Consider the following 27,352-nt stretch of genomic DNA (forward strand, 5'->3'; position numbering starts at 1 on the left):
CAGCGCTCAGTCACATTTAATATTCTTCTATGACAAGAGTCTAAAAGACAAGTATTTTCTTATAAATCTAATTATTTTTCTAGCCAAGTTTTTTATACTCAAGTGCAATTTTTTGTCTGTTAAACCTCTTTTTATTATTTTTAGTAAAGACCTGAAATGTTATTTGGGTATCTTCCTCCAGCAACGTCAAAGTATAATATTTGTGCACAAAGTATAATATTTGTGCCTTTTTATAATGTACAAAAAAATGCCTTTTTTTCTCTTTGTCTCGTTCGCTCTCTTGAACCCTTATTTATTTTTAAAATGTATGTTACCCCAGGCTCAATGTTTTTGTTTTTTGTTTGTTCTTTTCACTGTCTCATTGTCTACTGTTTGTAATTATATCAATTTATAAATTTACAAAACAAAGGTCTATTTTTATATTGTTATCCAAGTAATTTGAAACCACACAGATACTATAATAATAAAATAAATGGTTCAAAAATAGCCAACGATGGACTTTTATTATGCATTCTATGAGGACCCGGATTGTAATTGTCGCAGCGTGTTGTACTTCCGTGTACTACAGCCCACTGTTTCCTAAAGTATGTTTACCATCGTTCGCTCACTTTAATGAGCCCTCAATGCAGAATCGTGATTTGTGTTTAGTTTTTAATTAAGCACAGGGCAACAGCGCGACTTCCAGAGGTGTGCGTTTTAGTTTCAGGCAGAATGTCTCGCTGTGTGGCGTTACAGACGCATCTGGCGTCCGTGGTGGAGGCATTAGTTCACGCCGCGATCGCTGAAATGTACAAACTTCTGGAAGAGGAGACACTGTCATATCTCAGCAGTGATATTACCAGAGAACAGTGTGGAACCGAGGAGTCTGAGCCAAGAATGAAGGAGGAAAAGGAGGAGAGAATGGTGAGATTATAAGATGATGTTGTTTAGAGATCTGCGGCCTGTAATCTTAAACATGCGATGCGTTCACAGCCCGGTAAACGCGTGTGTGCATATAGTATAAAGATCAGTGCGCAGTTAGCGTAAGTCTCAACGCACGTGAACGCATCACCAGTTTTAAAGTCACCATGAAAAAAATGGGCAGTTCTTTCTAAGGGATATTGCAGTGTTTATCATAAATTCTTTAACCACGCACACTTTTTTTAATTCATGTGGCTTTGCCATCTTTAATCGAAGTAGCTTCCCCTCCCTCTTGCAAGGGTAATCTCTACTCTGATGACGTGTTTACTGGCGCGAGGGCGGGGCAGCCTGTCACTCACATGACATCACAGCAATAACAAACCACAACGATCCTACTGTTACACCAAGCGCCCTTATTTCCGAGCAGAGGTAGTGTTATGACAAAGATAGGATTCATGACAATACAATATTCGGTTACACTTACACTTAACTACAATAAGGTTCATTAGTTAACATGAACTTATGATGAGCTGCACTTATAAAGCATTTATTTATCTTTGTTAATGGTAATTTCAACATTTACTAATGCGTTATTGAAATATTGTTAACATTAGTAACATTAGTTAATGCACTGTGAACTAACATTAACAAACCATGAACAGCTAACGGTATTTTTATGAACTAACGTTAACAAAGATGAACTAATGCTGAACAGAGGTGTTGTTCGTGGTTAGTTCATGTTAACTAATACATTAACTAATGTTAACTAATACAACCTTATTGTAAAGTGTTACCGAATATTCTTTAACTGAAATATGGCACTTAAATGTAAGACTTAGTTCATTAATACTTAAGTTGACCATTCGAATTCAACAGCTGACTAATAATATATCAGTAACTCGGTCAAAACCCAATTTTGGCCATTTTCAGTCAGCCTTTAAAGTTTATTTATAATCTATAAAGTTTTTTAAAATATCAAAAAGCCCAAAGATCTGTCTCTGTTAAATGAATTTAACATGAAGAAACTTTCCAGAAACATTCAATGGGAAGTTAAGCTAGGGAAGTATTGGGAAAATAGTTGGAAACTTAATGGGAATTTATGAGAATGAATTGGAAATTTGGGGTAGTTCATACAAACGGTCATAAACATAAATGAAAGAATGGCATTTTGACTTTGATTTTTATTTATTCTTTATGAGTAGAACTTTATTCAATTATTTCATTAAACAACAGAAAATCCCATTAAAATTGCAGTAAGTAATGCAGTTTGAAATTTAACTGAATTTGCAATCTGGTTGTTTTAACTAAGATTATGCTTTTTATTCTGCAAAATTAAATTTCCAGTTTATTCCCACTAATTTCCATATATTCCCATTAATTCCCATATATTCCTGTTAACATGGAAAGTTTCCAACTTTGAAAATTCCCAGAATTTTGCTGGTTTAATTTATACTTGTAAAAAAAAATGTGAAATGTCTCAATAACTTGGTGAACTTTTTAATTTTGAAAGTTCAATAAAAAACTCAAATATTTATATCTCACAATTCCGAGTTTATATCTCACAATTCCGAGTTTATATCTCACAATTCCGAGTTTATATCTCACAGTTCCGAGTTTATTTCTCACAGTTCCGAGTTTATATCTCACAGTTCTGACTGTTTTTTTTTTTTTTTTGGTCTCATAATTGTGGGGAAAAAGTCAGATTTGCAAGATATAAATTCAGAATTGCAAGAGAATTCTTAAAATTGAGAACCTTTTTATTTTACTCTTTGTCAGAAACAAGCTTCCGTACATTAGAGACAATACAGTTTGATAATAGGAAATAATAAATAAAAATTGTTGGATTTAAACGAAAACTTGTTTTAGACGACAACTAAATATAAAATAAAAATCCATTGACAAGGCTGAAGATTTTAAAAACTGACTAGGTGGAATGAACTTGCTCAAAATAAAAAAATGGCCAAATAGTGCCTGATTAATCAGCTGGCATATTGGTCTATCACTAGTCATTTGTATTTATTTATTATTTCAGAAGCAGTTTGCATCAGTCATGGAAGTATTGGGAAATGAGGCCCTTGGGAAAATAATCAAACTCGTTGATGAAACCAAATTTCTACTAGACCTGGAGTGCAAAACATTTTCAGGCAAGAGGGCAAAACATCCCGGCAGTATCTTGAACATTCTGTCTGTTGGAGGACTTGGTAAGAAATCGCATTCTGTATTTTATGCATAAAGTATAATTACCTTTCTTTCCAAAGGTGTAGTGACATTTGAATTGTTTTTTTTTTTTTGTTACATTATTGTCATTTACACGTTTTAGAAGAGGAACATTCTTATGATGGAAGTGCAAGAAGCCTGGAGACAAAAACAAGAAACGAGGTAAACTGAACATGTACATCAAGGCTATTTAGCTTCATTTACCAAAATGTAAAAATAAGGGCATGTTGGCGGAAATCTACTATCAACAGAACACTGTTCAATGATGGAGTATAATATTTGTTCAGTACATAATATTAATGTTCATTGCTAGGATTTTTGTATTAGTCGGATGAAATGTTTCCACTTAGCAGAGCATTCAAAAAAAACTGCATTATGTAGCTGATGTTTAACAGGAAGAGTAAATCAAACTGAGTGCAGGTTGAGTTGTGTAGCTTCACGTTGCACTCCTTTACTGTTGTGTTGCATAATAAACACACCTGTATTGTTACACACGAGTACTTGTCATTCTGCTGTAGTTGAAACGGACATTTCAGTTGTCTGTAATATGACCTTTTTTGGGACATTATTTGATGGCTTAGTAAAGAAGTCTCTTATGCTCATCAAGCCTGCATTTATTTGATCAAAAATACAGAAAAAAGAACTGTAAAATTGTGACATATTATTACAATTTAAAATAAGGGTTTTCTATTTTAATATACTTTAAAATATAATTTATTTCTGTGATGCAAAGCTGATTTTTCACCAGCCTTTACTCCAGTCTTCAGTGTCACATGATCCTTCAGAAATCATTCTAATATGCTGATTTATTATCAATGCTGGAAACAGTTGTGCTGCTTAATATTTTTTCATTACCTGTGTTACTTTTCGAGATTCTTTGATGAATACATTTTTTAAAAATGAACTGCATTTATTTAAAATAGAAATATTTTGTAACAATATACACTACCGTTCAAAAGTTTGGGCTCAGTCATTTTTTTTTTCGTTCTTTTTTTTTAGAAAATTAATACTTTTATTCAGCAAGGATGTGTTAAATTGATTAAAAAGTCATAGTGAAGATTTATATTGTAGAAAAGATTTCTGTTTTGAATAAATACTGTTCTTTTTTTTACTTTTTATTCATCTACGAATGAAAAAAGAAAAAAGTATAACATAAAAAATATTAAAGGGATAGTTCACCCAAAAATGAAAATTAGCCCATAATTTACTCACCCTCAAGTCATTCTAGGTGTATATGACATTCTTCTCTCAGACGAATAAAATCGGAGTTATATTACAAAAGTCCAGGCTAATCCATTCCAAGCATTCAGAATTGGATTAATAGTTGCTCTGTTTTTGAAGTCCATAAAAAGTGCATTTCCCCATCAAATAACATGCTCCACGCGGCTCTGGGGTGTTAATAAAGGCCTTCTGAAGCGAATCGATCCGTTTGTGAAAGAAAAATATCCATATTTAAAACTTTATAAAGTAAACTTTCGGCCGACCGCCTTTATGGGCAAATTTTCATTTTGGGCTAATTATGGGCTAATTTTCATTTTTGGGTGAACTATCCCTTTAAGCAGCTCAACTGTTTACAACTTTGATAATAACTGAGTATCAAATCAGCATATTAGAATGATTTCTGAAGGATCATGTGACACTGAAGACTGGAGTAGTGGCAGAAAAAATTCATCTTTGCATCACAGAAATAAATTATTAAAATTGAAAATCATAATTTTAAATTGTAATACTATTTCACAATATTACTATTTTTTTCTGTATTTTTGATCAGATAAATGCAGGCCTAATGAACATAAGCGACGTCAAAAACATCAATTATGTTTCCAAACTTTTTGAACAACTTTTCTCTCTCTCTCTCTCTCTCTCTCTCTCTCGTTGACTTCTTTCAACTCACTTTCCTTTTTTAAATTGTCTTTTATTTTTTTGGAACACAAAAAAAAATATTGGAACACAAAATATTTTTTTCAGACGAATGTCCTGAAAAAAATGGTACATTCAATTCACTATGTTCTGTATGCACTATATTTTAATTTTTATTTGTGGGTAAAATTTAGCTTATAACTTATTCAGCAATATATTTTCATAAAAACATATTAAGTCTATAAGAAAAAAGTTGCTGAATTCCTTGGCTATTTTATGCTTAATTGCATAACTTTTTTTATGCTCGCAGTCTGATGAGGCCACAGAAGAGCGTCCAGAATCCCCACTGACGTTAGCTGTGACGATCAGAAATGAATTTGGAAAAGTTGACTTGAAGTCCATCACTAGTGGTACGCTAATAATGTTCATTTACAAATGAATGAGACAGTCTGTTTTATTTACATGCTGAATCTAAGTGCTAAAAGATGATTTGCTGTAATAAATAATCAATGATTTGATTGCTCTCCTGACAGGTCACTTAAACACTTCTTCAGACGATGGACTAGCATCTGTTTTGCAAGAAGACAGCAGTGAAGATCCTCAAGACGCTGTTACACTCTTTGGAAAGAGATCCTTTATTTGTTCCGAATGCGGCAAGAGTTTCTCTTCTCAAAGCAACCTCAAATCGCATCAGCGCATTCACACTGGAGAAAAGCCCTTCGGCTGCGTCCTTTGCGGCAAGGCTTTCGCCCACAAACAGAGTCTGTCTGACCACCACCGAGTCCACTCAGGAGAAAAGCCGTTTGTCTGTAAAGTCTGCGGCAAATGCTTCGGGAAAGCCGCGCACCTCAAGACCCACGATATAATCCACACCGGCGAAAAGCCGTTCAGCTGTAACGTTTGCGGGAAAAGATTCAACATTGCTCAAAATCTTGCCAGGCACCAACTCACCCATACAGGTGAAAAGGAGTTTCGGTGTTCAATATGTCAGAAAAGCTTCACGCGGGCCATAACACTCAAAACGCATCAACTTATCCACACAGGTCAGAAACCGTACTCGTGCGTGTCTTGCGGGAAGGCGTTCCGTCACGCCGTCAACCTTAAAAACCACGAGCGCATCCACACGGACCAGCGGCCGTTTAGTTGTGACCTATGTGGCAAGACCTTCCGCCAGGCTGTAAATCTGAAAATCCACAAACGGATCCACACGGGGGAAAAACCTTTCAGCTGCAAGGAGTGTGGGAAGAGCTTTAGTCAGCAGAGTAGCCTCATTTCACACGGCCGCACTCACTCCGGAGAAAAACCCTTCGGCTGCAATTACTGCGACAAGTGGTTTAACAACACAAACAGTCTAAAGCTGCACCAGAGGGTCCATACCGGCGAGAAGCCGTACAATTGTGAGTATTGTGGCAAGTGTTTCAGTCAAGGTAGTCACCTACGTACTCACAAACGCCACGTTCATGGAGGGGGGAAGCAGTACATCTGCGACAAATGCGGAAAGAGATACGCAGATCCGCGTAATCTTAAATTGCACAAATGCGTTTATGCTTAAACATGGTTTGTTAGGTGATCACATTTGTCATTGTAGAGAATGTTTCTATGATGGATAAATTATTGGAGACGATTATCTGAAGATAGCTACAATCACATAGAACTTTATAATTTTGAGTTGTGAAATTTAGACTTGACTGACAAGTGGCCCCAAATTATGAATATCAATTTTTCTTAACAAAATATCATAGAAAATGTTTTGAATTAGATTTTAGGATTAAGTAAAAGTTAATAGAAATGTATTTTGAATTCTGACATTATATTTGGTACCTTTCTTCACCTCATTGAAAAAGCTCATTATATGCCAGTTATATTTATGTTTGATGTAACACAAGATAGTTATAGTTATGATGCTTGGTTTTGATATCTACAATTCTGATCATCAATAAACCCTGTTACTGAAGACATCACGACGTGATGTTTTATGCAAAAGATACCAATGCTAATTATTTATTTTATAACTTGATATTATTTACAGCTACAGATGAGTTTAAAACCTTCATTAAAACAAAATATTTAAAGCGTAAGATGGCATCCATATGGTCAAATACTTTATTACTGTTGTTGCCCTGTTTTCTGTTGGATCATTTATATTTGATTCATGAAAATGTTGCCAAATACAGTTTTCAATAAAACATTGTTATTGAGGATATTGTGTGAGCATCTTCATCTGCCTTTAATTATAAATTATAAGACATTCGCAAAGAATGCAAAAACAGGAGAACTGAGTGTATTGCCATAAAAGTGTTTATAAATATTTTAGGTCATGTTTGTGTTTTTAGGTTGCTCAACGTGTGGTGTTCTTTCCCCCCCCATGATCCTAATATCTCTAAGTAAATAATGTTTTCAAAAATATTATTTCAGAAATGTTTGGGGTTACGGCTCATAAGGTAATGAACGCCAGTAAAGAACATTGTCCTGCTATGAAAAAAACATCCTGCTATTATCCATCTGTATTATGGTAGTTCTGTTTAAATATAATGAATATCTATATCCTGAGCATTTATTTTATCTTTATTTTAATCACCCTTCCTGCAGTGTGACAGATTAATGGTTAAAATACAAATATTCTGTTATCTCTGTTCATTTGAGATCATAAAGACTGCACGTATAATAATTATAAACAAGTTTAAAAAAATGTTAAGTTATCTCGACTTTCTTTATTTGCATAGGAGTGTAACCAACCAGTAGGTAATGGTAGCTTAAGCTTATGTATATTAATTTTAGTTTTAAAATAAGTGTATTTTTCCAGCAGAGCTACACAAACACACAATCATAATATATTCAATATAAGAAACAATCGCGCTTTGCAACTGTAAAAACAAACAAACAACACATTTGGATTATTCATTCATTAATTTGAAAGAGAATGAATTGTGTGTAGTGTGTGGTAGTGTGCAAGAGAGAAAGCGGTAGACATGCGCATGCGTGCTGATTTTGCACTTCCGGCTTTGTCTTTAAGTGAAATGTAACATTTCGCTTGTGATGTGTAAACTTGTTGTCCGGGCAGCGAATAAAAGGTGCTTATTTGTAACTGAAGACAAAAGACAGTGTGGCGGTGAATACTGTCATGCTCGCTTAATGAGACTCTCACTAGACTCGCTCTAACGGCCTGATGTTGCACTGTTGTGCCTTATGACCGGACGGACTGACAGCAGCATGTCGCGCCTGATGTTTCTAGCGGCCGCGGTGTTTCTCTTGTCCGCTCCTGCGAGCGCCTCTCAGGGGGACAAAGAGCCCGTTTACCGCGACTGCGTCAAACAATGTGTCCGGACGAACTGCACAGGGGCCCGACTGCGCGGATTCCAGTCCGCTCAACCTCCATATATGGCTCTCACAGGTAATATACTAACTAACCTATTCGTTTTGGTTAACACTAACATATTTGAGTATTATGCAAACTGCGAATTTTAATACGAAATATGTCATGATATATTTTATAAATTAAATTATTAAGAATTTGTATGCAACGTTTTTGACACATTTTAATGGACAGTAGTTAATGTACATCTTAATATTATAGTATTTATGAAAATATGTAAATCACGACAAAAACTTTCAAGGGGTTTTGGGTACTTTAGAGGGGTTTTGGACACTTCAGGCTTGGAGACCAGCTAAACTACATCAGCAGGCTGGGAGACCAGTTAAACTAGCTAGAGCAGCCAACAACCTTACACTGATTTAATCTGTTTTCATTACACACACACACACACACACACACACACACACACACACACACACACACACACACACACACACACACACACACACACACACACACACACACACACACACACACACACACACACACACACACACACACACACACACACACACACACATACATACATGCATTGATGAATGACTATGCCCTTCTTAATTTTGAACAATTTTGATTTTCATCTGGATGTCAACAGCTGTAAGATTTAGTCAGTTGAAACAGTTTTGAGGTTAACTGATCTGATTTTGAGTCTCTGGACTTTTTATTGAATTGACTTACAATGTTTTTTGTGTCTATTTTTTTTATGAGGGATTCAGGGTTATTATTGGTAACTAAAACTATTAAAACAATTTCTGTTAATTGAAATAAAATAAAGTATAAATGTTAGTTAACTTTAACTAAACAAAAATTAGAAATGCTGCTTTGGCAATATACTGAAAAAATATATATAAAACAACTAAAATAAAATAAATTAATTCTAAATTCTAATATAAAGAAGAAAAAATCACAATGAAATTACTAATAAAACTGAAATAACACTAGAGGGATTTCACTCTTTTTAAATTTGTGGAGTAAAAAAATATATATTTTTAAGTGAAAAGATCAAATTAGAGCCATTGGTGTAACAGAAATCCTCGAGCGGCATGTTATTTTAAATTTGAAATAAACTAATTGTTATTCATGGGGTTTTATTCAGTAGATGTGCATTTTAGGCATTTTTACTATTCATTTAAACGTATAGGCTAATTGAGTAAAACATTCAGTTTGATTTCATATTGTTGCTGTTAAGACATATCGTCAATTAAAATATGGGCAATTAAATATGTATATATTTATTCATATATCTATATATGTCATATTTTAAATTGACCTTTTATAGATTAATCTCTTGTCTGTCATCAGTTATTAAATAATTCAAGTAAATTTTCAAAACACAATTTTATAATAATGAAGCAGCACAACTGTTTTCAATAATTTGATAATAATAAGAAATGTTTCTCGAACAGCAAATCAGCATATTAGAATGATTTCTGAAGGATCATGTGACACTGAAGATATATAACAGTTATTAAAACTATAACCGTTATTTTGAATTTAATTGAAATATTTCACAATATTACTGTTTTTATTGTATTTTTGGTCTAATAAATGCAGCCGTGGAGAGCATTAGAGACTTCTTTCAAAAACATACAAAAATCTCACCAACCCCAAAACATTTGAACGGTATTGTGTATATCTTATAGTCCTTAACTATGAAAACAAACAAACAAATAATAAAACAGATGGTTGATTATATGTATAAAACAACATATTTTACGTTTATTGCAAAATATGCAGACACAGATCAGGCATAACATTATGACCACTGACAGATGAAGTGAATAACACTGATTATCTCTTCATCACGGCACCTGTTAGTGGGTAGGATATATTAGGCAGCAAGTGAACATTTTGTCCTAAAAGTTGATGTGTTAGAAGCAGGAAAAATGGGCAAGCATAAGGATTTGAGAAAATTTGACAAAAAATATTTTGACTCGCCCCCCAAACATGGAGGTTAAAGTGAGGTATTTTCAATGGAGATCCTCTAAAACCAACTTCAAAAAGTACATCCCGGGATGCTTTTTTAAAAATAATGAAGGAGTTTGCAGCATGTATATTGGACACTTGACGGCTTTCCCTTCCTCATCCTGTTGTACAAAAAATAATTACATTTGTAAAGAAATTAATATGTAGACTTTTATATTTGCTTACAAATATAATTTTAAGCATGTAAGCACAAACCTTTTGATCAAACGATTTATAAGAGCATATATTGCATACATTTATTGTTCAGACTTCTGACTAATTGTGCGTGTAGAGCAGGGGTGGGCAATTCAGGTCCTCGACGGCCCCGGTCCTCGAGAGCCACTGTCCTGCAGAGTTTAGCTCCAACCTTAATCAAACACTAACCAAACACGGCCCTCAAGGACTGGAATTGCCCATCCCTGGTGTAGAGTATAAAAAACTTTTGATGAGATTTGGTTAGTATTGTGCATTTACGAAATGTCAGATTTATCAGAACTTATGTATCATTTTCAGGCTGGACGTGTCGTGATGACTGCAGGTATCAGTGCATGTGGACCACTGTGGGTCTGTACCAGGCAGAGGGCTACAGTGTACCACAGTTTCACGGGAAGGTTAGTGTCAGAATGTCATCAATGATCCTCATCACTATGAACCTTTCAAAGAAATGTGTACCTTTTACCCTGATTCTACATCTTTTTTTTGCTATTTGTGACTTTGTCTAGTGGCCATTTGCTCGTTTCTTGTGTTTTGAGGAGCCTGCATCTGCGCTGGCGTCTCTGCTCAACGGTCTGGCATGTCTGCTGATGCTGCTGAGATACCGCAGCGCCGTCCCTCATCAGAGCCCCATGTACCACACCATCACCGCCTTCTCACTGGTGAGACGGTGTCTGTCTGCACTAGTACAGAGAATAAGTTCTTATTCATAACAAGTTTCATTTTCCCCAAAAAATGCTGCAACTGAATGACAATGATTTCCGTTAATGATTCCAGAATTTCTGCATTCCTGCCTTGAGTCACAAGGAACACCCCCACTAAAATGCTCTGTTTCCTGCAGCACTATTCAATGTAATGGGGGCAAAATAGTGGATGGTGTGTTGGGCTGCACTATAAATGATGTTTTATTTACAAAGTTCGGGAGGAGCAAGTTTAGATAATCAAACTAATTAGCATCAGATGAAGTGTATATATATATGGTATTTATATAGCCAATCTATCTCTATCCCTCAACAGTTTTCCAGCATCCCTCCACCACCCCTACTCTTCACTCTTAAATATCTCCTATCCCAACCAGGGATGGGCGAGTACTTTGGGTTCGGGCCAAATTCCAAACTTGGAGTCCTCCCCTCAGACTCCACGACAAATATACATACTTTGTCTATGTCTGATTATATATAAGGTTGAACTCATGAATGGTTAAAAAAATTAAATTAATCACGATTGTTCTCGTTTCCTCAATAATCAGAGTTGTTGCACTTTCACGTGAGCAAAATTCAATCGATTGGCAACTCATATGCAGGTTTTTGTGACCTGATATCCTTTTGTGATGTTCTCACTGGTTGCAAGCAAAAGCACACGTACAGCACAACCAATGTAATTGCATTTGCATGAGGTGGTTCAATTATGACAATATATTGGTTTGAATTACTCTGATGACTCACTAAATAGTTCGAAGTTGTTGTTGACTTATAAGACATTACTTTTGTCATGTTCTGCTTGAAATGAACCCAGAATTGTTACTGTGTTATGCTGTACTTAAAGGGATAGTTCACGCAAAAACGAAAATGATCCAATCATTTACTCATCCTCAAGCCATCCTAGGTGTATATGATATTCTTCTTTCAGACCAATACAATCAGAGTTATATAAAAAAATGTCCTGGCTAATCCAATCATTATAATGGCAGTGAATGGAAGCCCAAAAAAGTGCATCCACCCATTATAAAAGTAATCCACACAGCTCTGGTGGGTTAATAAAGGCCTTCTGAAGCAAATCCATGGGTTTGTGTAAGAAAAATACCCATATTTAAACCTTTATAAAGTAAAAACTGTCTAGCTTCCAGCGGACAGCCTTCCGTATTCAACTTACAAAGAAAGTGTAGCGCCTCTTGCAGTTCAAAATGCTTAAGCTATGTCCGACGTCATCGTCGAGCCAGTTACGTTTTTTTTCGTAAGTTGAATACGGAAGGCGGTCCGCTGGAAGCTAGATATTTTACTTTATAACATCTTAAACATGGATATTTTTAATTAATAAATACATTTTTAAATGTTTATGGGTGTAAATAACGGGAATAGGATTTTTCATCATTGTGATCATGTGACTTTTTGATCTTGTTGTACAGGTGGTCAGATACTCTTTAGAACATTCTGAAATCATGCTGGATCACATGATCAGTTTTGTTCATGTCATCTCCAGTGCTGCTGTCTAATACTAAGACATTTCTGACATTCTAGATGCATATTGTTCTTGTGATTTTAAAAAGAAAAATCAACCAGGAAAATGCAAAACACTTTTTCTTCCAGTGAAACTGGACCCCACTGTAAATCTAAGTGGTGCTCAACCATGTTTGTGTCTCTGCAGATTTCACTGAATGCATGGTTCTGGTCTACAGTGTTCCACACGAGAGACACCTATCTAACAGAGGTAACCTTTCAAGAAATGATTCAAAGACCAATTTTGAACATTAATGAAAAAATAACAAAAATATTGATGTCCAAAGCGTTGATAGAGATTTTCTGTCTTTGTTTTATAGAAGATGGACTACTTCTGTGCATCAGCTGTCATTCTCTACTCTATCTACTTGTGCTGCGTCAGGTGTGTGAACAGTAAATGCTCATAAACGGCCGATTGACAATGTGTAGTGCTGTTGAACTCTTTGTTTATGATGACGATTTGAGGATTAATATTTGTGTTTTAGGACGCTGGGCTTGCGTAGACCTGCAATTTCCAGTATGGTGGGAGTTCTGCTCATTCTGGCCTTCACGTCTCATGTGTCATATCTGACCTTCGTCAGTTTTGACTATGGGTACAACATGGCTGCCAATGCCACCATTGGTAAGGTGTTGTGAATACCACAGTGAGTGTGTTTACATGCATGATTTTACAGTGACTATAATATGCTGATAACATGTAAGGTCATGTAAAAATAGTGTGTGTGGGGTTTTTTTAGAGGGGGGAGGGTCATGAATGGACTTAAAAGTGCCCCATTATGCTTTTTCGGATATTACCTTTCATCTAGTACAATATTTTAAGAATTTAACAGGTCTGAAAAGCTTCAAAGATCAAAGTGCATGATTATTATCTCCCAAAAGAAAACTGATGACGAACTGCCTGAAATGAGGCCTGAAAACTGCCTGAAATATACAACAATTCCAGTCTTACTTCCTGCACAAACCTATGTAGGTTTGTAAAAAATTGCATGTTGCCAGCCTATGGTCTTCACTGGCTGCCTGTGAACAACATCTACATTGACCCACCCTTAAACACTATAGTTGTAGCTGAGGCCTGGATGAATTTGGTAGATGTTTTCTGTTTTTTGCACTGCAAACGCAATCCATGCACTTCCAAGGGATGAAGACTCGGGCTTGAATTGTTACGGTAAAACCGATGCCATCGTTACTGTTCGATTCACTGTGTATTAAGTTCTGAGGAAGGTACTTTAATTCAGATATACTTATGGCTGTTTAGTTTACGACACATGCTGTGAGTGGTAGACCACTCATAACAGACTGGCCCATCTGACCAATCAGAGCAGAGTACGCTCTTGGAAAAAAGGGGTTTAGAGAGACCAGATTCTTCATCAACCGTTTTAGACACTGTGAAAAAGAGGTGATGTGAATTCAAGTGTTTTTTGACCTTGGATGCATGTAAACCTACTGTAGGAGACCTCCAAAACAAAATTAGGAACCTTTAAAATACTATATTGCCAAATGTTTTGGGATGCCTGCCTTTACATGCACACAAACTTTAATGGCATTCTTATCCGTAGGGTTTAATATGGAGTTGGCCCAATCTTAGCAGCTGTAATATTTTCAACTCTTCTGCGAAGGCTTTCCACAAGGTTTAGGAGTGTGTTTATGGGAATTTTTGACCATTTTTTTAGAAGAGCATTTGTGAAGTCAGGCACTGATGTTGGACGAGAAGGCCTGGCTCTCAGTCTCCGCTCTAATTCATCCCAAAGGTGTTCTATCGGGTTGAGGTCAGGACTTTGTGCAGGAACTCGTTAAACTCACCAAACTCGCTCGTCCATGTCTTTATGGACCTTGCTTTGTGCACTGGTGCGCAGTCAGGAAGGGGACATCCCCAAACTTTTCCCACAAAGTTGGGAGCATTAGAAGTGTCCAAAATGTCTTGGTATGCTGAAGCATTTAAAGTTCCTTGGGCCAAGCCCAACCCCTCAAAAACAACCCCACACCATAATCCCCTCTCCGCCAAACTTTACACGTGGCACAATGCAGTCAGACGAGTACCGTTCGCCTGGCAACCGCCAAACCCAGACTCGTCCATCGGATTGCCAGACAGAGAAGCGTGATTCGTCACTGCAGAGAACACGTCTCCAGTCCAGGGGCTTCACACCACTGCATCCGACGTTTTGCATTGCACTTGGTGATGTGAGGCTTGGATGCAGCTGCTTGGCCATGGAAACCCATTCCATGAAGCTCTCTACACACTGTTCTTGAGCTAATCTGAAGGCCACATGAAGTTTGAAGGTCTGTAGCTATTGACTCTGCAGAAAGTTGGCAACTTCTGCGCACTGTGCACCTCAGCATGCGCTGACCCTGCTCTGTGATTTTTACGCGGCCTACCAATTCGTGGCTGAGTTGATGTATTTCCCAATTGCTTCCACTTCGTTATAATACCAATAACAGTTGACTGTGGAATATTTAGGAGTGAGGAAATTTCACGAATGGACTTATTGCACAGGTGGCAACCTATCACGGTACAGCACTTGAATTCACTGAGCTCCTGAGAGCGACCCATTATTTCACAAATGTTTGTAGAAGCGTCTGCATGCCTAGATGTTTGATTTTATACACCTGTGGCCATGGCAAGTTATTGGAACACCTGAATTCAATGATTTGGAGGGGTGTCCCAATACTTTTGGCAATATAGTGTAGCATAATAGAGGCACTTTAATAAAATATCTTAAATATTTCTGCTCTTATTGTGAATGATTCATCAGTGTACATTATTCCAAATAAAAAACAGGGGAGTAGTCTTCCACAATCCACTGCAAACCTACATTCAGCTATTTGATTCCATTCCATTCTTTTCACAATTCAATCAATTCCCACTAGATAAAATCATCATGAATTAAATCAAGTCATGACCTATATTTTAAAATCCTTTTTCATTAAGAAAAATGTCACTACTGAAGCAAAATGGGTTTTGAATGATGCTTCATATTGAATGTAATCCAAGCTCAGTCAATTTATTGAACCGTGTAGATCTTTGCATGTAAATGTTGTCAGCTTTGCAACATTTTTGACTGGATCTAACATTTAAAAATCTCATGTAAACATGTACAGTTTTTTTGCAGTGTTAGTTTGATATTTGCATACAAACTGTAAAAACAGGTTTTAACAAGGTGCTTATTTTGGATCGTTTTTAAGCATTTTATTGTATGTAAACACACTCACTCAGTGTTGTGTAAATACAACACAAAAAGGTCTTTGTTTGACATTTTAGATTCAGATTCAAGTAACTTTATTTGTATTGTAACAGTTTTACATTGCCAAAGCCCTGATAACATTAAATTACACCATATGTTTTTACACATAAATATTTTTTTACCCAATGAAATAAGGAAAAGCGAAAATAGTTCACAATATTTTTTCATTACTCTATTCAATGATTTGTTTTATTATATATGCACTGTTTATGTTGTTATTTCACTTTTTACTGGATACATGTTGATAACAAATATTGTTTGTTCAGGTGCTAACTGTTAAATGTTTGCCTAACAGTATATATTACAATACATACATTTTTTCTGGAAATGTAACTGAAATATGTTTATGTATAACATAACAATATGATAATGCCTATTTTGATAATCCAGTTAAATTCTGTACGACTTAAGGTTCCTTTGATTTTCATTATTTTTTAATTTGGAGCCTGATGGATGCAAACCAAAAAAATAAAAGTATTCATAATGCATGAATGAGTCTTGCATCAGTGCAAAACCAGCTTTACATTATGTAATACTTAAAAACAAGGCTCATACAGTAATGGGATACAGTAGATATTCTTTTCTAACCCGTCTGTCTTTCCCTCTGGTCTTGTGCTTCTGGCACAGGCATGATAAACTTGTTGTGGTGGCTGTGCTGGTGTTGGCTGAACCGGAGGATTTTGCCGTACTGGTGGAAGTGTGGTATGGTGGTGCTCTTACTGCATGGCCTTGCCCTGCTGGAGCTGCTGGATTTCCCTCCACTCTTCTGGGTTCTAGACGCTCATGCCGTCTGGCACCTCAGCACCGTGCCCGTCCACTTCCTCTTCTACAGGTACACATGCAAGGCCTGTTTCACATTTTATGAGTTTTTATCTTATATCTGCAGGATGAAAATTGCACATATTAATTTTGACACTCATGTTAAAGTGATCAGGGACTGTCAAGCTTCAAAAATGACAAAAAGCACCATTAAAGGGATAGTTACCCAAAAATGAAAATTAGTCCATGATTTACTCACCCTCTAGTCATCCTAGATGTAAATGCCATTCTTCTTTCAGACGTATACAATCGGAGTTATACTAAAAAATTTACTGGCTCTTCCAAGCTTTATAATGGCAGTGAATGGCTGTTTCTGTTTTAAAGTTCATAAAAGTGCATCTATCCATCATAAAAGTGCTTCACACGGCTCCGAGGGGTTAATAAAGGCCTTCTGAAGCGAAGTGGCACGTTTGTGTTAGAAAAATATCCATATTTAAAACTTTACAAACTGTAATCTCTAACTTCCGCTAACCGTCATAGGTGCGTTCACGAGAGACTGGCGTTCTAGTGTATGACGTAGATATCGCATTTAAAAAACGCTGGATGGAAATGCCAAGATGCGTATCCATTTTAAAGATGCCCATAAAAAAACGTATGCGCTAAATTGAGTCGAATCCTTTTTTTATCCTATAAGAAAACATAGGCATAAACTACAATGGAAACACATTTAAAGAATAAATCCCTCAATGCGGAACATAAATCTCTTGCGCCTTTGCCTCAACAGAGGATGTGATTGGATAACTGGACTAACAAGTGGATCAGTTTCATTGCACCTTATCTCAAGTGTTGTTTGAGTTATTCTGAAATGCCTGAGCCAAAGTCTGTCATCAAAATGATTTGGTATAATGACCACCCAGAACTGTCTCGTATGATTGTGTTCACAAACGCCAGGCATCCAATGCAAAATAACATGACAGTGTTTATTGCCTTGTGTCGCAATTAATTGATGATGTAGGATAAAAAAGCCACAGTGGCTTCCCCGATTGTAGCAACTTCCATTTTTTCGCAGATATTTTGTGCCAATTTTCCAGGAAGTGCCGATTTGTTCTCTGGAACACATGGGATAGAAATGGTGCTTTATTCGCAATTATGACTTTACATCTCGCAATTATGACTTAACAACTCGCAATTATGACTTTACATCTCGCAATTCTTACTTTACAACTCGCAATTATGACTTTACAACTCGCAATTCTGACTTTACATCTCGCAATTCTTACTTTACAACTCGCAATTATGACTTTACAACTCGCAATTCTGACTTTACATCTCGCAATTATGACTTTACAACTCGCAATTATGACTTTACAACTCGTAATTATGACTTTACATCTCGCAATTCTGACTTTACAACTCGCAATTCTGACTTTACATCTCGCAATTCTGACTTTACATCTCGCAATTCTGACTTTACATCTCCCAATTATGACTTTACAACTGGCAATTCTGACTTTACATCTCGCAATTATGACTTTACAACTGGCAATTCTGACTTTACAACTGGCAATTCTGACTTTACATCTCGCAATTATGACTTTACATCTCGCAATTATGACTTTACATCTCCCAATTATGACTTTACATCTCGCAATTCTGACTTTACAACTGGCAATTCTGACTTTACATCTCGCAATTATGACTTTACAACTGGCAATTCTGACTTTACATCTCGCAATTATGACTTTACATCTCGCAATTATGACTTTGCATCTCCCAATTATGACTTTACATCTCGCAATTCTGACTTTACAACTGGCAATTCTGACTTTACATCTCGCAATTATGACTTTACATCTCGCAATTATGACTTTACAACTGGCAATTCTGACTTTACATCTCGCAATTATGACTTTACATCTCGCAATTATGACTTTACATCTCGCAATTATGACTTTGCATCTCGCAATTATGACTTTGCATCTCGCAATTATGACTTTACATCTCGCAATTATGACTTTACATCTCGCAATTATGACTTTACAACTCGCAATTATGACTTTACATCTCGCAATTCTTACTTTACAACTCGCAATTATGACTTTACAACTCGCAATTCTGACTTTACATCTCGCAATTCTGACTTTACAACTCGCAATTCTGACTTTACATCTCGCAATTCTTACTTTACAACTCGCAATTATGACTTTACAACTCGCAATTATGACTTTACATCTCGCAATTATGACTTTACAACTCGCAATTATGACTTTACAACTCGTAATTATGACTTTACATCTCGCAATTATGACTTTACAACTCGCAATTCTGACTTTACATCTCGCAATTCTGACTTTACATCTCGCAATTCTGACTTTACATCTCCCAATTATGACTTTACATCTCGCAATTCTGACTTTACAACTGGCAATTCTGACTTTACATCTCGCAATTCTGACTTTACAACTGGCAATTCTGACTTTACAACTGGCAATTCTGACTTTACATCTCGCAATTATGACTTTGCATCTCGCAATTATGACTTTACATCTCGCAATTATGACTTTACATCTCGCAATTATGACTTTACATCTCCCAATTATGACTTTACATCTCGCAATTCTGACTTTACAACTGGCAATTCTGACTTTACATCTCGCAATTATGACTTTACAACTGGCAATTCTGACTTTACATCTCGCAATTATGACTTTACATCTTGCAATTATGACTTTGCATCTCCCAATTATGACTTTACATCTCGCAATTCTGACTTTACAACTGGCAATTCTGACTTTACTTCTCGCAATTATGACTTTACAACTGGCAATTCTGACTTTACAACTGGCAATTCTGACTTTACATCTCGCAATTATGACTTTACATCTCGCAATTATGACTTTGCATCTCGCAATTATGACTTTACAATTCGCAATTATGACTTTACATCTCGCAATTCTGACTTTACAACTCGCAATTCTGACTTTACATCTCGCAATTCTGACTTTACAACTCGCAATTCTGACTTTACATCTCGCAATTCTTACTTTACAACTCGCAATTATGACTTTACAACTCGCAATTATGACTTTACATCTCGCAATTATGACTTTACAACTCGCAATTATGACTTTACAACTCGTAATTATGACTTTACATCTCGCAATTATGACTTTACAACTCGCAATTCTGACTTTACATCTCGCAATTCTGACTTTACATCTCGCAATTCTGACTTTACATCTCCCAATTATGACTTTACATCTCGCAATTCTGACTTTACAACTGGCAATTCTGACTTTACATCTCGCAATTCTGACTTTACAACTGGCAATTCTGACTTTACAACTGGCAATTCTGACTTTACATCTCGCAATTATGACTTTGCATCTCGCAATTATGACTTTACATCTCGCAATTATGACTTTACATCTCGCAATTATGACTTTACATCTCCCAATTATGACTTTACATCTCGCAATTCTGACTTTACAACTGGCAATTCTGACTTTACATCTCGCAATTATGACTTTACAACTGGCAATTCTGACTTTACATCTCGCAATTATGACTTTACATCTTGCAATTATGACTTTGCATCTCCCAATTATGACTTTACATCTCGCAATTCTGACTTTACAACTGGCAATTCTGACTTTACTTCTCGCAATTATGACTTTACAACTGGCAATTCTGACTTTACAACTGGCAATTCTGACTTTACATCTCGCAATTATGACTTTACATCTCGCAATTATGACTTTGCATCTCGCAATTATGACTTTACAACTCGCAATTATGACTTTACATCTCGCAATTATGACTTTACATCTACCAATTATGACTTTATAACTCGCAATTATGACTTTACAACTGGCAATTCTGACTTTACATCTCGCAATTATGACTTTGCATCTCGCAATTATGACTTTACAATTATGACTTTACAACTCGCAATTATGACTTTACATCTTGCAATTATGACTTTACAACTCGCAATTAAGACTTTACAACTCGTAATTATGACTTTACAACTCGCAATTATGACTTTACATCTCACAATTATGACTTTACATCTCGCAATTCTGACTTTACATCTCGCAATTCTGACTTTACATCTCGCAATTATGACTTTAAAACTCGCAATTCTGACTTTACAACTCGTAATTATGACTTTACATCTCGCAATTATGACTTTACAACTCGCAATTATGACTTTACATCTCGCAATTATGACTACAACTCGCAATTATGACTTTACAACTCGTAATTATGACTTTACAATTCGCAATTATGACTTTACATCTCGCAATTCTGACTTTACAACTCGCAATTCTGAGTTTACATCTCGTAATTATGACTTTACATCTCACAATTATGACTTTACAACTCGCAATTATGACTTTACATCTCGCAATTATGACTTTACATCTCGCAATTATGACTTTACATCTCGCAATTATGACTTTACAACTCGCAATTCTGACATTACAACTCGCAATTCTGACTTTACAACTCGCAATTCTGACTTTACAACTCGCAATTCTGACTTTATAACTGTGAAAGAAAAAAATCGCCATTATCTTTTAAATTGTTTTATTTTGTGTACATCTCGCAATTATGACTTTACATCTCGCAATTATGACTTTACATCTCGCAATTATGACTTTACAACTCGCAATTCTGACATTACAACTGGCAATTCTGACTTTACATCTCGCAATTATGACTTTACAACTGGCAATTCTGACTTTACATCTCGCAATTATGACTTTACATCTTGCAATTATGACTTTGCATCTCCCAATTATGACTTTACATCTCGCAATTCTGACTTTACAACTGGCAATTCTGACTTTACTTCTCGCAATTATGACTTTACAACTGGCAATTCTGACTTTACAACTGGCAATTCTGACTTTACATCTCGCAATTATGACTTTACATCTCGCAATTATGACTTTGCATCTCGCAATTATGACTTTATAACTCGCAATTATGACTTTACATCTCGCAATTATGACTTTATAACTGTGAAAGAAAAAAATCGCCATTATCTTTTAAATTGTTTTATTTTGTGTACATCTCGCAATTATGACTTTACATCTCGCAATTATGACTTTACATCTCGCAATTATGACTTTACAACTCGCAATTCTGACATTACAACTGGCAATTCTGACTTTACATCTCGCAATTATGACTTTACAACTGGCAATTCTGACTTTACATCTCGCAATTATGACTTTACATCTTGCAATTATGACTTTGCATCTCCCAATTATGACTTTACATCTCGCAATTCTGACTTTACAACTGGCAATTCTGACTTTACTTCTCGCAATTATGACTTTACAACTGGCAATTCTGACTTTACAACTGGCAATTCTGACTTTACATCTCGCAATTATGACTTTACATCTCGCAATTCTGACTTTACATCTCGCAATTATGACTTTAAAACTCGCAATTCTGACTTTACAACTCGTAATTATGACTTTACATCTCGCAATTATGACTTTACAACTCGCAATTATGACTTTACATCTCGCAATTATGACTACAACTCGCAATTATGACTTTACAACTCGTAATTATGACTTTACAATTCGCAATTATGACTTTACATCTCGCAATTCTGACTTTACAACTCGCAATTCTGAGTTTACATCTCGTAATTATGACTTTACATCTCACAATTATGACTTTACAACTCGCAATTATGACTTTACATCTCGCAATTATGACTTTACATCTCGCAATTATGACTTTACATCTCGCAATTATGACTTTACAACTCGCAATTCTGACATTACAACTCGCAATTCTGACTTTACAACTCGCAATTCTGACTTTACAACTCGCAATTCTGACTTTATAACTGTGAAAGAAAAAAATCGCCATTATCTTTTAAATTGTTTTATTTTGTGGCAGAAATAAGCTTCCATAAAGAAATGCCAAGTAGCACATTGAACTTAACATGAAATAAGAATACATTTTACTCCAATAATCTTGAAGAAAATTTTTTTTTACATTGTATGTTTTTCTTGTTTTTTTTGTTCTTGTAGTTTTCTGATAGACGACAGCCTTCACCTCCTCAACACAGAGAAGCCTGGAGTGAAACTGGACTAGGAGGAAACCGTCTCAGAACCCCAACCCCTCCTCTGATATCCTTCCCATCAGGGCAAGTGCGAGCCGGACTGAGCAAGGCCTCAACCGCAGTGGCTTCTGACACGTGCCCTGGGGCTGAAGTTTCGAATTTGAATGTTTTCTTGTGTTTACAGTTTATTTTTACCATAACTTTTTATTTTTGCATTGAACCAAAAGGGTTGTCGTTTGGTACACTGTACTGTAGTTGAAACCTGATTGATGTTTGCATTCACTGAGCTTTGCCTTCAATTATGAAGTGAATTAGCCTTTCTAAACCACTTTATCAACACAACACTTTTAAAAAGGTGCACCGATTAATAGCACCTAAATATCTTCACATAAGTTGTTCATATCTCCCATTCATATCTGTCTACATTTGTGGTGAGTGATTTAATGACCCTGCAGTGTATATATATTTCAGAGATATACAGAGGAACTTCTAAACATCCGTTCACTATAAGTGTGCTGAACATCAGTACTCAGAAGGGGTTATGAGCGAGCAGTGTGCTCTGTTTCTGAGACGCGTGACGGTTACCTCACTAGGGTGCAATACCAGGAGCTACCAGCAGAGAGTGTGCAGTGCTGATTAGTTTACACACTGCGGGATGTCACTGTTCTCTGATTTCCCAGCAGAGACTTGTGATGGATTAGTTGTTTTGTTCTTGTAGCAGTGCATATCAAGTTATCAATTTTTTCTATAGTTATCACTCACTTTAATCACGGCAGATTTAAATTAATAGTCCACGCACACATGACAATTCTGTTGATGTTTATTCATGATGATTTTAAGTGGAACACATAAGGAGAGGTTTAGCAGAATGGTTATACAATAACCAGGGACAGTGTTAAGACTTCAAAAATGACAAAAAAGCACCATTAAAAGTATTTAAAAAAAAGAGTATGACTTAACTCTTTATGTGACCAAAATTTAGGTCATTATTTGATCACATTTCACTGTAGTTCTTAACTCTCATAATGTGGATAGTATTGTGATACCGATGCTATTATGATGGTGTTTTCTTTGCCCATTTTGGAGGTTGCTGGTCACAGTATTCTTCCATTGTATGGAAAAGAACAGTGCAAACATTCTGCTAAACGTCTCCTTTTGAGTTCCATGGAGGAAAGTCTTGAGTAAATGACAGATTTGTTATTTTTGGGTCAGCTACTCCTTTAATCACTTTAAGGAGAATGTCTAATATCACCACCACAGAGCTACTTGTTGCCTGAATATAAAAGACTGACTTTAAGACAGGAAGATTTCAAGAGTGGCATGATATGAGATAGCAAAGGGAAAGTAATTTTATAACATATTGTGGTTTTTCTCTGTTACTGCTTCATAATTTTTTTTTTTTCTTATACCTTTTGATTTATCCAATCACTTTGTGCTTTATTTTGTTGACACATTTTCATTTTAATTATTAGATTTTTGAGCGACTCATTTATTTTCACCAAGAATGCCTTTGCAATGAAAAATTACTTAGAATTGGTTTTACACAGAACATAATGGAAGAGGCTTGAAGAAGGGTGCGTGCGTGCGTGTGTGTGTGTGTGTGTGTGTGTGTGTGTGTGTGTGTGTGTGTGTGTGTGTGTTTGGTCCAGGTAAACCCTAAGTTATGAGGACAAAATGTCCCTACAAAGATGGCAATATCCGAAATCCTTGTCTATGTGCGGACATTTTTTGGTCCCCATAAGGAAAACAGCTTTTAAATCCGACTAAAAGTCTGCGGAAAGTTTTCTGTCATGGGTAGGTGTAGGGTTAGGGATGGTGTAAGGGGATATGATATACAGTTTGTACAGTATACAAATCATTATGTCTAAGGAAAGTCTCCATAAAACAAAAACACAACATGTTTGTGTGTGTGTGTGCGCGTGTGTGTGTGCATTTAGTTGCTGTGCAATTTGAGCTTGTAGTGTATCGCATTTACACACATTACTATAGTAACCCGACGGCTTATATCCTCATGTTAAGCTCCTTCTCTTCAGAACACTTGTCACACTATGCCTTACATTTTTATCTTTTTATCGTTCATGCAAGCCAGCACTTCTCCACAAATCTCTCACCATCCACCATACTCTTACTCACTTGTGCCAGACTATTTCTCTATTTCTTGTATCATTTTCAAATGAATTCATACAGATTCTAGAGTTATTGTAACTGGAGCCAAAACCATGTTTGATTGCCTGACGTGTATTTGTACCAAATCGTCACTTGTGCACTTTGTGTGTGCGTGTGTGTGTGTGCGTGTGTGTCAGAACAAGAGTGCAAGCATGATCGGCCTGGAGGGTAAATATAGCAGTTTAGAAAGGCTAAAAGTGGTATAGAGGGGGAGGGGACAACAAGGGTATCCAGAACAGTGATGGCGGGACCGCTGATCAGACTCAATTCATTGCATCTGTCTTTTGAGAGTCTTAATGAGTAGAAAGGCAATGCTACAGTATTTTTACAACTATGAGGGAGTTATACTACTAACTACTTTTTAAGCGACAAAGAAGTCTGTTGCTTTCACCAGAAGGTCCAGTTTGACATTTTGATTAAACATTACTTGGTCAAAATTTCCTTAAAAAATGAGACGTATGCATGGATGAATTGTTCACAATAAGCTCTATAACATGCATTTAGAGAACAGATAGGGTGAATTAAAGGAAAATTCCAGGTTTTAACAAGCAAAACAGAATTTTCAACAGTTGTTTGTATGATGGAAATGGTGATGAAAATCCATTGCACTCTTAGAAAAAAAGGTTCAGTGCATTTCTACGTAGAACTACAGGGGTTTAGACTTAATTTTAAAGTACACTTTGTGCCAAAAATGTTCTATAAGGAGAAATTGTCTGTATGATTGCATGATATAATCAGGTTATTTCATTTTCAAAACATTGATTAAATCTAAATCCATAAAATGATCCCATGATGGGAACCCCTAAAAGGATATGAAGTGCCTGACAGAAACCTTTAATGTTCTAAATAGAACCTTTTCTTCTAAAAGTGTACAGAATCCCTAGACTTCAGTACTCGACACATTTCTTTTTTCTTTTTTTTTTCAATCAAAGTTAAAATTATTTTCTGTGGTGATTGACAGCACGTCACAGATGTTCCTGGAATGTTGCTTTAAAGGTGCAGTGTGTAATATTTATGAGGATCTATTGATAGAAATGCAAAAAAATATACATAACTATGTTTTCAGTGGAGTATAAAGACCTTACATAATGTAGCGTTATGTTTTTATTACCTTAGAATGAGCCATTTCTATCTACATACACGACGGGTCCCCTTAGAAATCGCCATTTTGCGCCGCCATGTTTCTACAGTAGCCCTAAACGGACAAACTTCTCTACAGAGCGCTAGTCACTCTCTGCTCTCTCCGACGACAACGTTTTTGTCCTGTGTCAGCCACCGTAGCTTCTCTCTGTGCTCCGAAAGGGAGGCGTGAGCGTTGGACGATTGCAATTCACAACCTCACCGCTAGATGTCGCTGAATTTTACACACTGCACCTTAAAATGAGATGACCAAGCTAAAAGCAAGATAATTGTTTATGAACACAAGTGATAGGCCTACTAACATTTATAATGCTTTTCAGCTTCCCTTAAAACCATGTTTCATATTTTGTTCTATATTTCTAAAGCAGAACGGTAGTCATATGTTATATTTTCTGCAAAATCATTAAATGAAAACTTACCATTTGGTATGCTGTACTGTAAACTAACCTGCATGCTGAATGTAAACTTGAACTTTTTCACATTAAAGAAACTAAAAAGAAAGGGAATGAAATTTAATGAATGGCCAGACTGGTATTTGGTTGCTTTCTGAAAAGCATTTATTAGTTTTATTATTACATTTGACACTTATCTGTTTGTGATATTACATAATGTCAAATGCGAGAGTTGGCTTCTGGGTATTCCAATTGTTAATGTCCCACAGGCGCTCCCAAATTCTCCCTCTTTTCATTGGCCAGTTTGATTATGGCCATCTATCGGCTCAAAATGGACTTACCCTGTATATCTCCCTACTTTCACTTTTTCTTCTCACCCTTTCTGCCCTTTTCTCTTGCTCTATTTCTTTGTCTTGGTATTGTAATGCACCTTTCTCCACCAATTGTACACAAGCCCAAGTGTGTATAAAGAAACCTTAAAGAGATTAATAAAATTGTTCTGTATTAATTGTTTTACTGTACTATGTTTATTTCAGTAACATCACGAGAGGCTGTGCTGCATTGTGAATATTGTTATAATACAGCTAAACCGCCGCTAGTGCCTTATTGGTTTTATGAAATGTTAATGAAAAACATGAAAACTTAGCAAATTCATATAATGTGTAAACTAAGGATAATAGATAGTCCTATGGATGCTAAGGTGTAACACAATGGCAGATGAATAGGAGTTTCATATCATAGCTGTTACAATATGTACACTATATTGCCAAAGGTTTTTGGACACCTGCCTTTACATTCACATGAACTTTAATGAC

At 36.0% G+C, this 27,352-nt stretch overlaps 2 protein-coding genes across 2 annotated transcripts; both read left to right on the forward strand.

Annotated features, from left to right (window-relative positions):
* The first annotated feature begins 536 nt into the window (after positions 1-536).
* On the forward strand, positions 537-7,177 carry LOC307116843 (uncharacterized protein). The gene is made up of 5 exons (XM_079801285.1): positions 537-903; positions 2,933-3,101; positions 3,221-3,279; positions 5,288-5,387; positions 5,511-7,177. Exons 1-5 carry the CDS (start codon positions 712-714, stop codon positions 6,527-6,529), a joined length of 1,539 nt encoding a protein of 512 aa, XP_079657411.1. The 5' UTR covers positions 537-711; the 3' UTR covers positions 6,530-7,177.
* A 750-nt stretch (positions 7,178-7,927) lies between these two features.
* On the forward strand, positions 7,928-27,043 carry pgap3 (post-GPI attachment to proteins phospholipase 3). The gene is made up of 8 exons (XM_079801203.1): positions 7,928-8,368; positions 10,829-10,926; positions 11,038-11,190; positions 12,893-12,955; positions 13,065-13,126; positions 13,230-13,366; positions 16,611-16,815; positions 22,808-27,043. The coding sequence occupies exons 1-8, from the start codon at positions 8,164-8,166 to the stop codon at positions 22,869-22,871; spliced, it is 987 nt and encodes a 328-aa protein (XP_079657329.1). The 5' UTR covers positions 7,928-8,163; the 3' UTR covers positions 22,872-27,043.
* Positions 27,044-27,352: the final 309 nt, after the last annotated feature.

Source organism: Gobio gobio, assembly GCF_949357685.1.
Source record: "Gobio gobio genome assembly, chromosome: 20".
NCBI lineage: Eukaryota > Metazoa > Chordata > Actinopteri > Cypriniformes > Gobionidae > Gobio > Gobio gobio.

What these genes read in the sequence shown, in the direction of transcription:
- LOC307116843 (XM_079801285.1), top strand. Translation starts at nt 712, where the DNA reads ATGTCTCGCTGTGTGGCGTTACAGACGCATCTGGCGTCCGTGGTGGAG. An exon ending in TCTGTCTGTTGGAGGACTTG is followed by an intron (nt 3,102 to 3,220) that starts GTAAGAAATCGC and finishes TACACGTTTTAG; the next exon opens with AAGAGGAACATTCTTATGAT. An exon ending in CTTGAAGTCCATCACTAGTG is followed by an intron (nt 5,388 to 5,510) that starts GTACGCTAATAA and finishes CTCTCCTGACAG; the next exon opens with GTCACTTAAACACTTCTTCA.
- pgap3 (XM_079801203.1), top strand. Translation starts at nt 8,164, where the DNA reads ATGACCGGACGGACTGACAGCAGCATGTCGCGCCTGATGTTTCTAGCG. An exon ending in ATCTACTTGTGCTGCGTCAG is followed by an intron (nt 13,127 to 13,229) that starts GTGTGTGAACAG and finishes TTTGTGTTTTAG; the next exon opens with GACGCTGGGCTTGCGTAGAC. An exon ending in GTCCACTTCCTCTTCTACAG is followed by an intron (nt 16,816 to 22,807) that starts GTACACATGCAA and finishes TTGTTCTTGTAG; the next exon opens with TTTTCTGATAGACGACAGCC.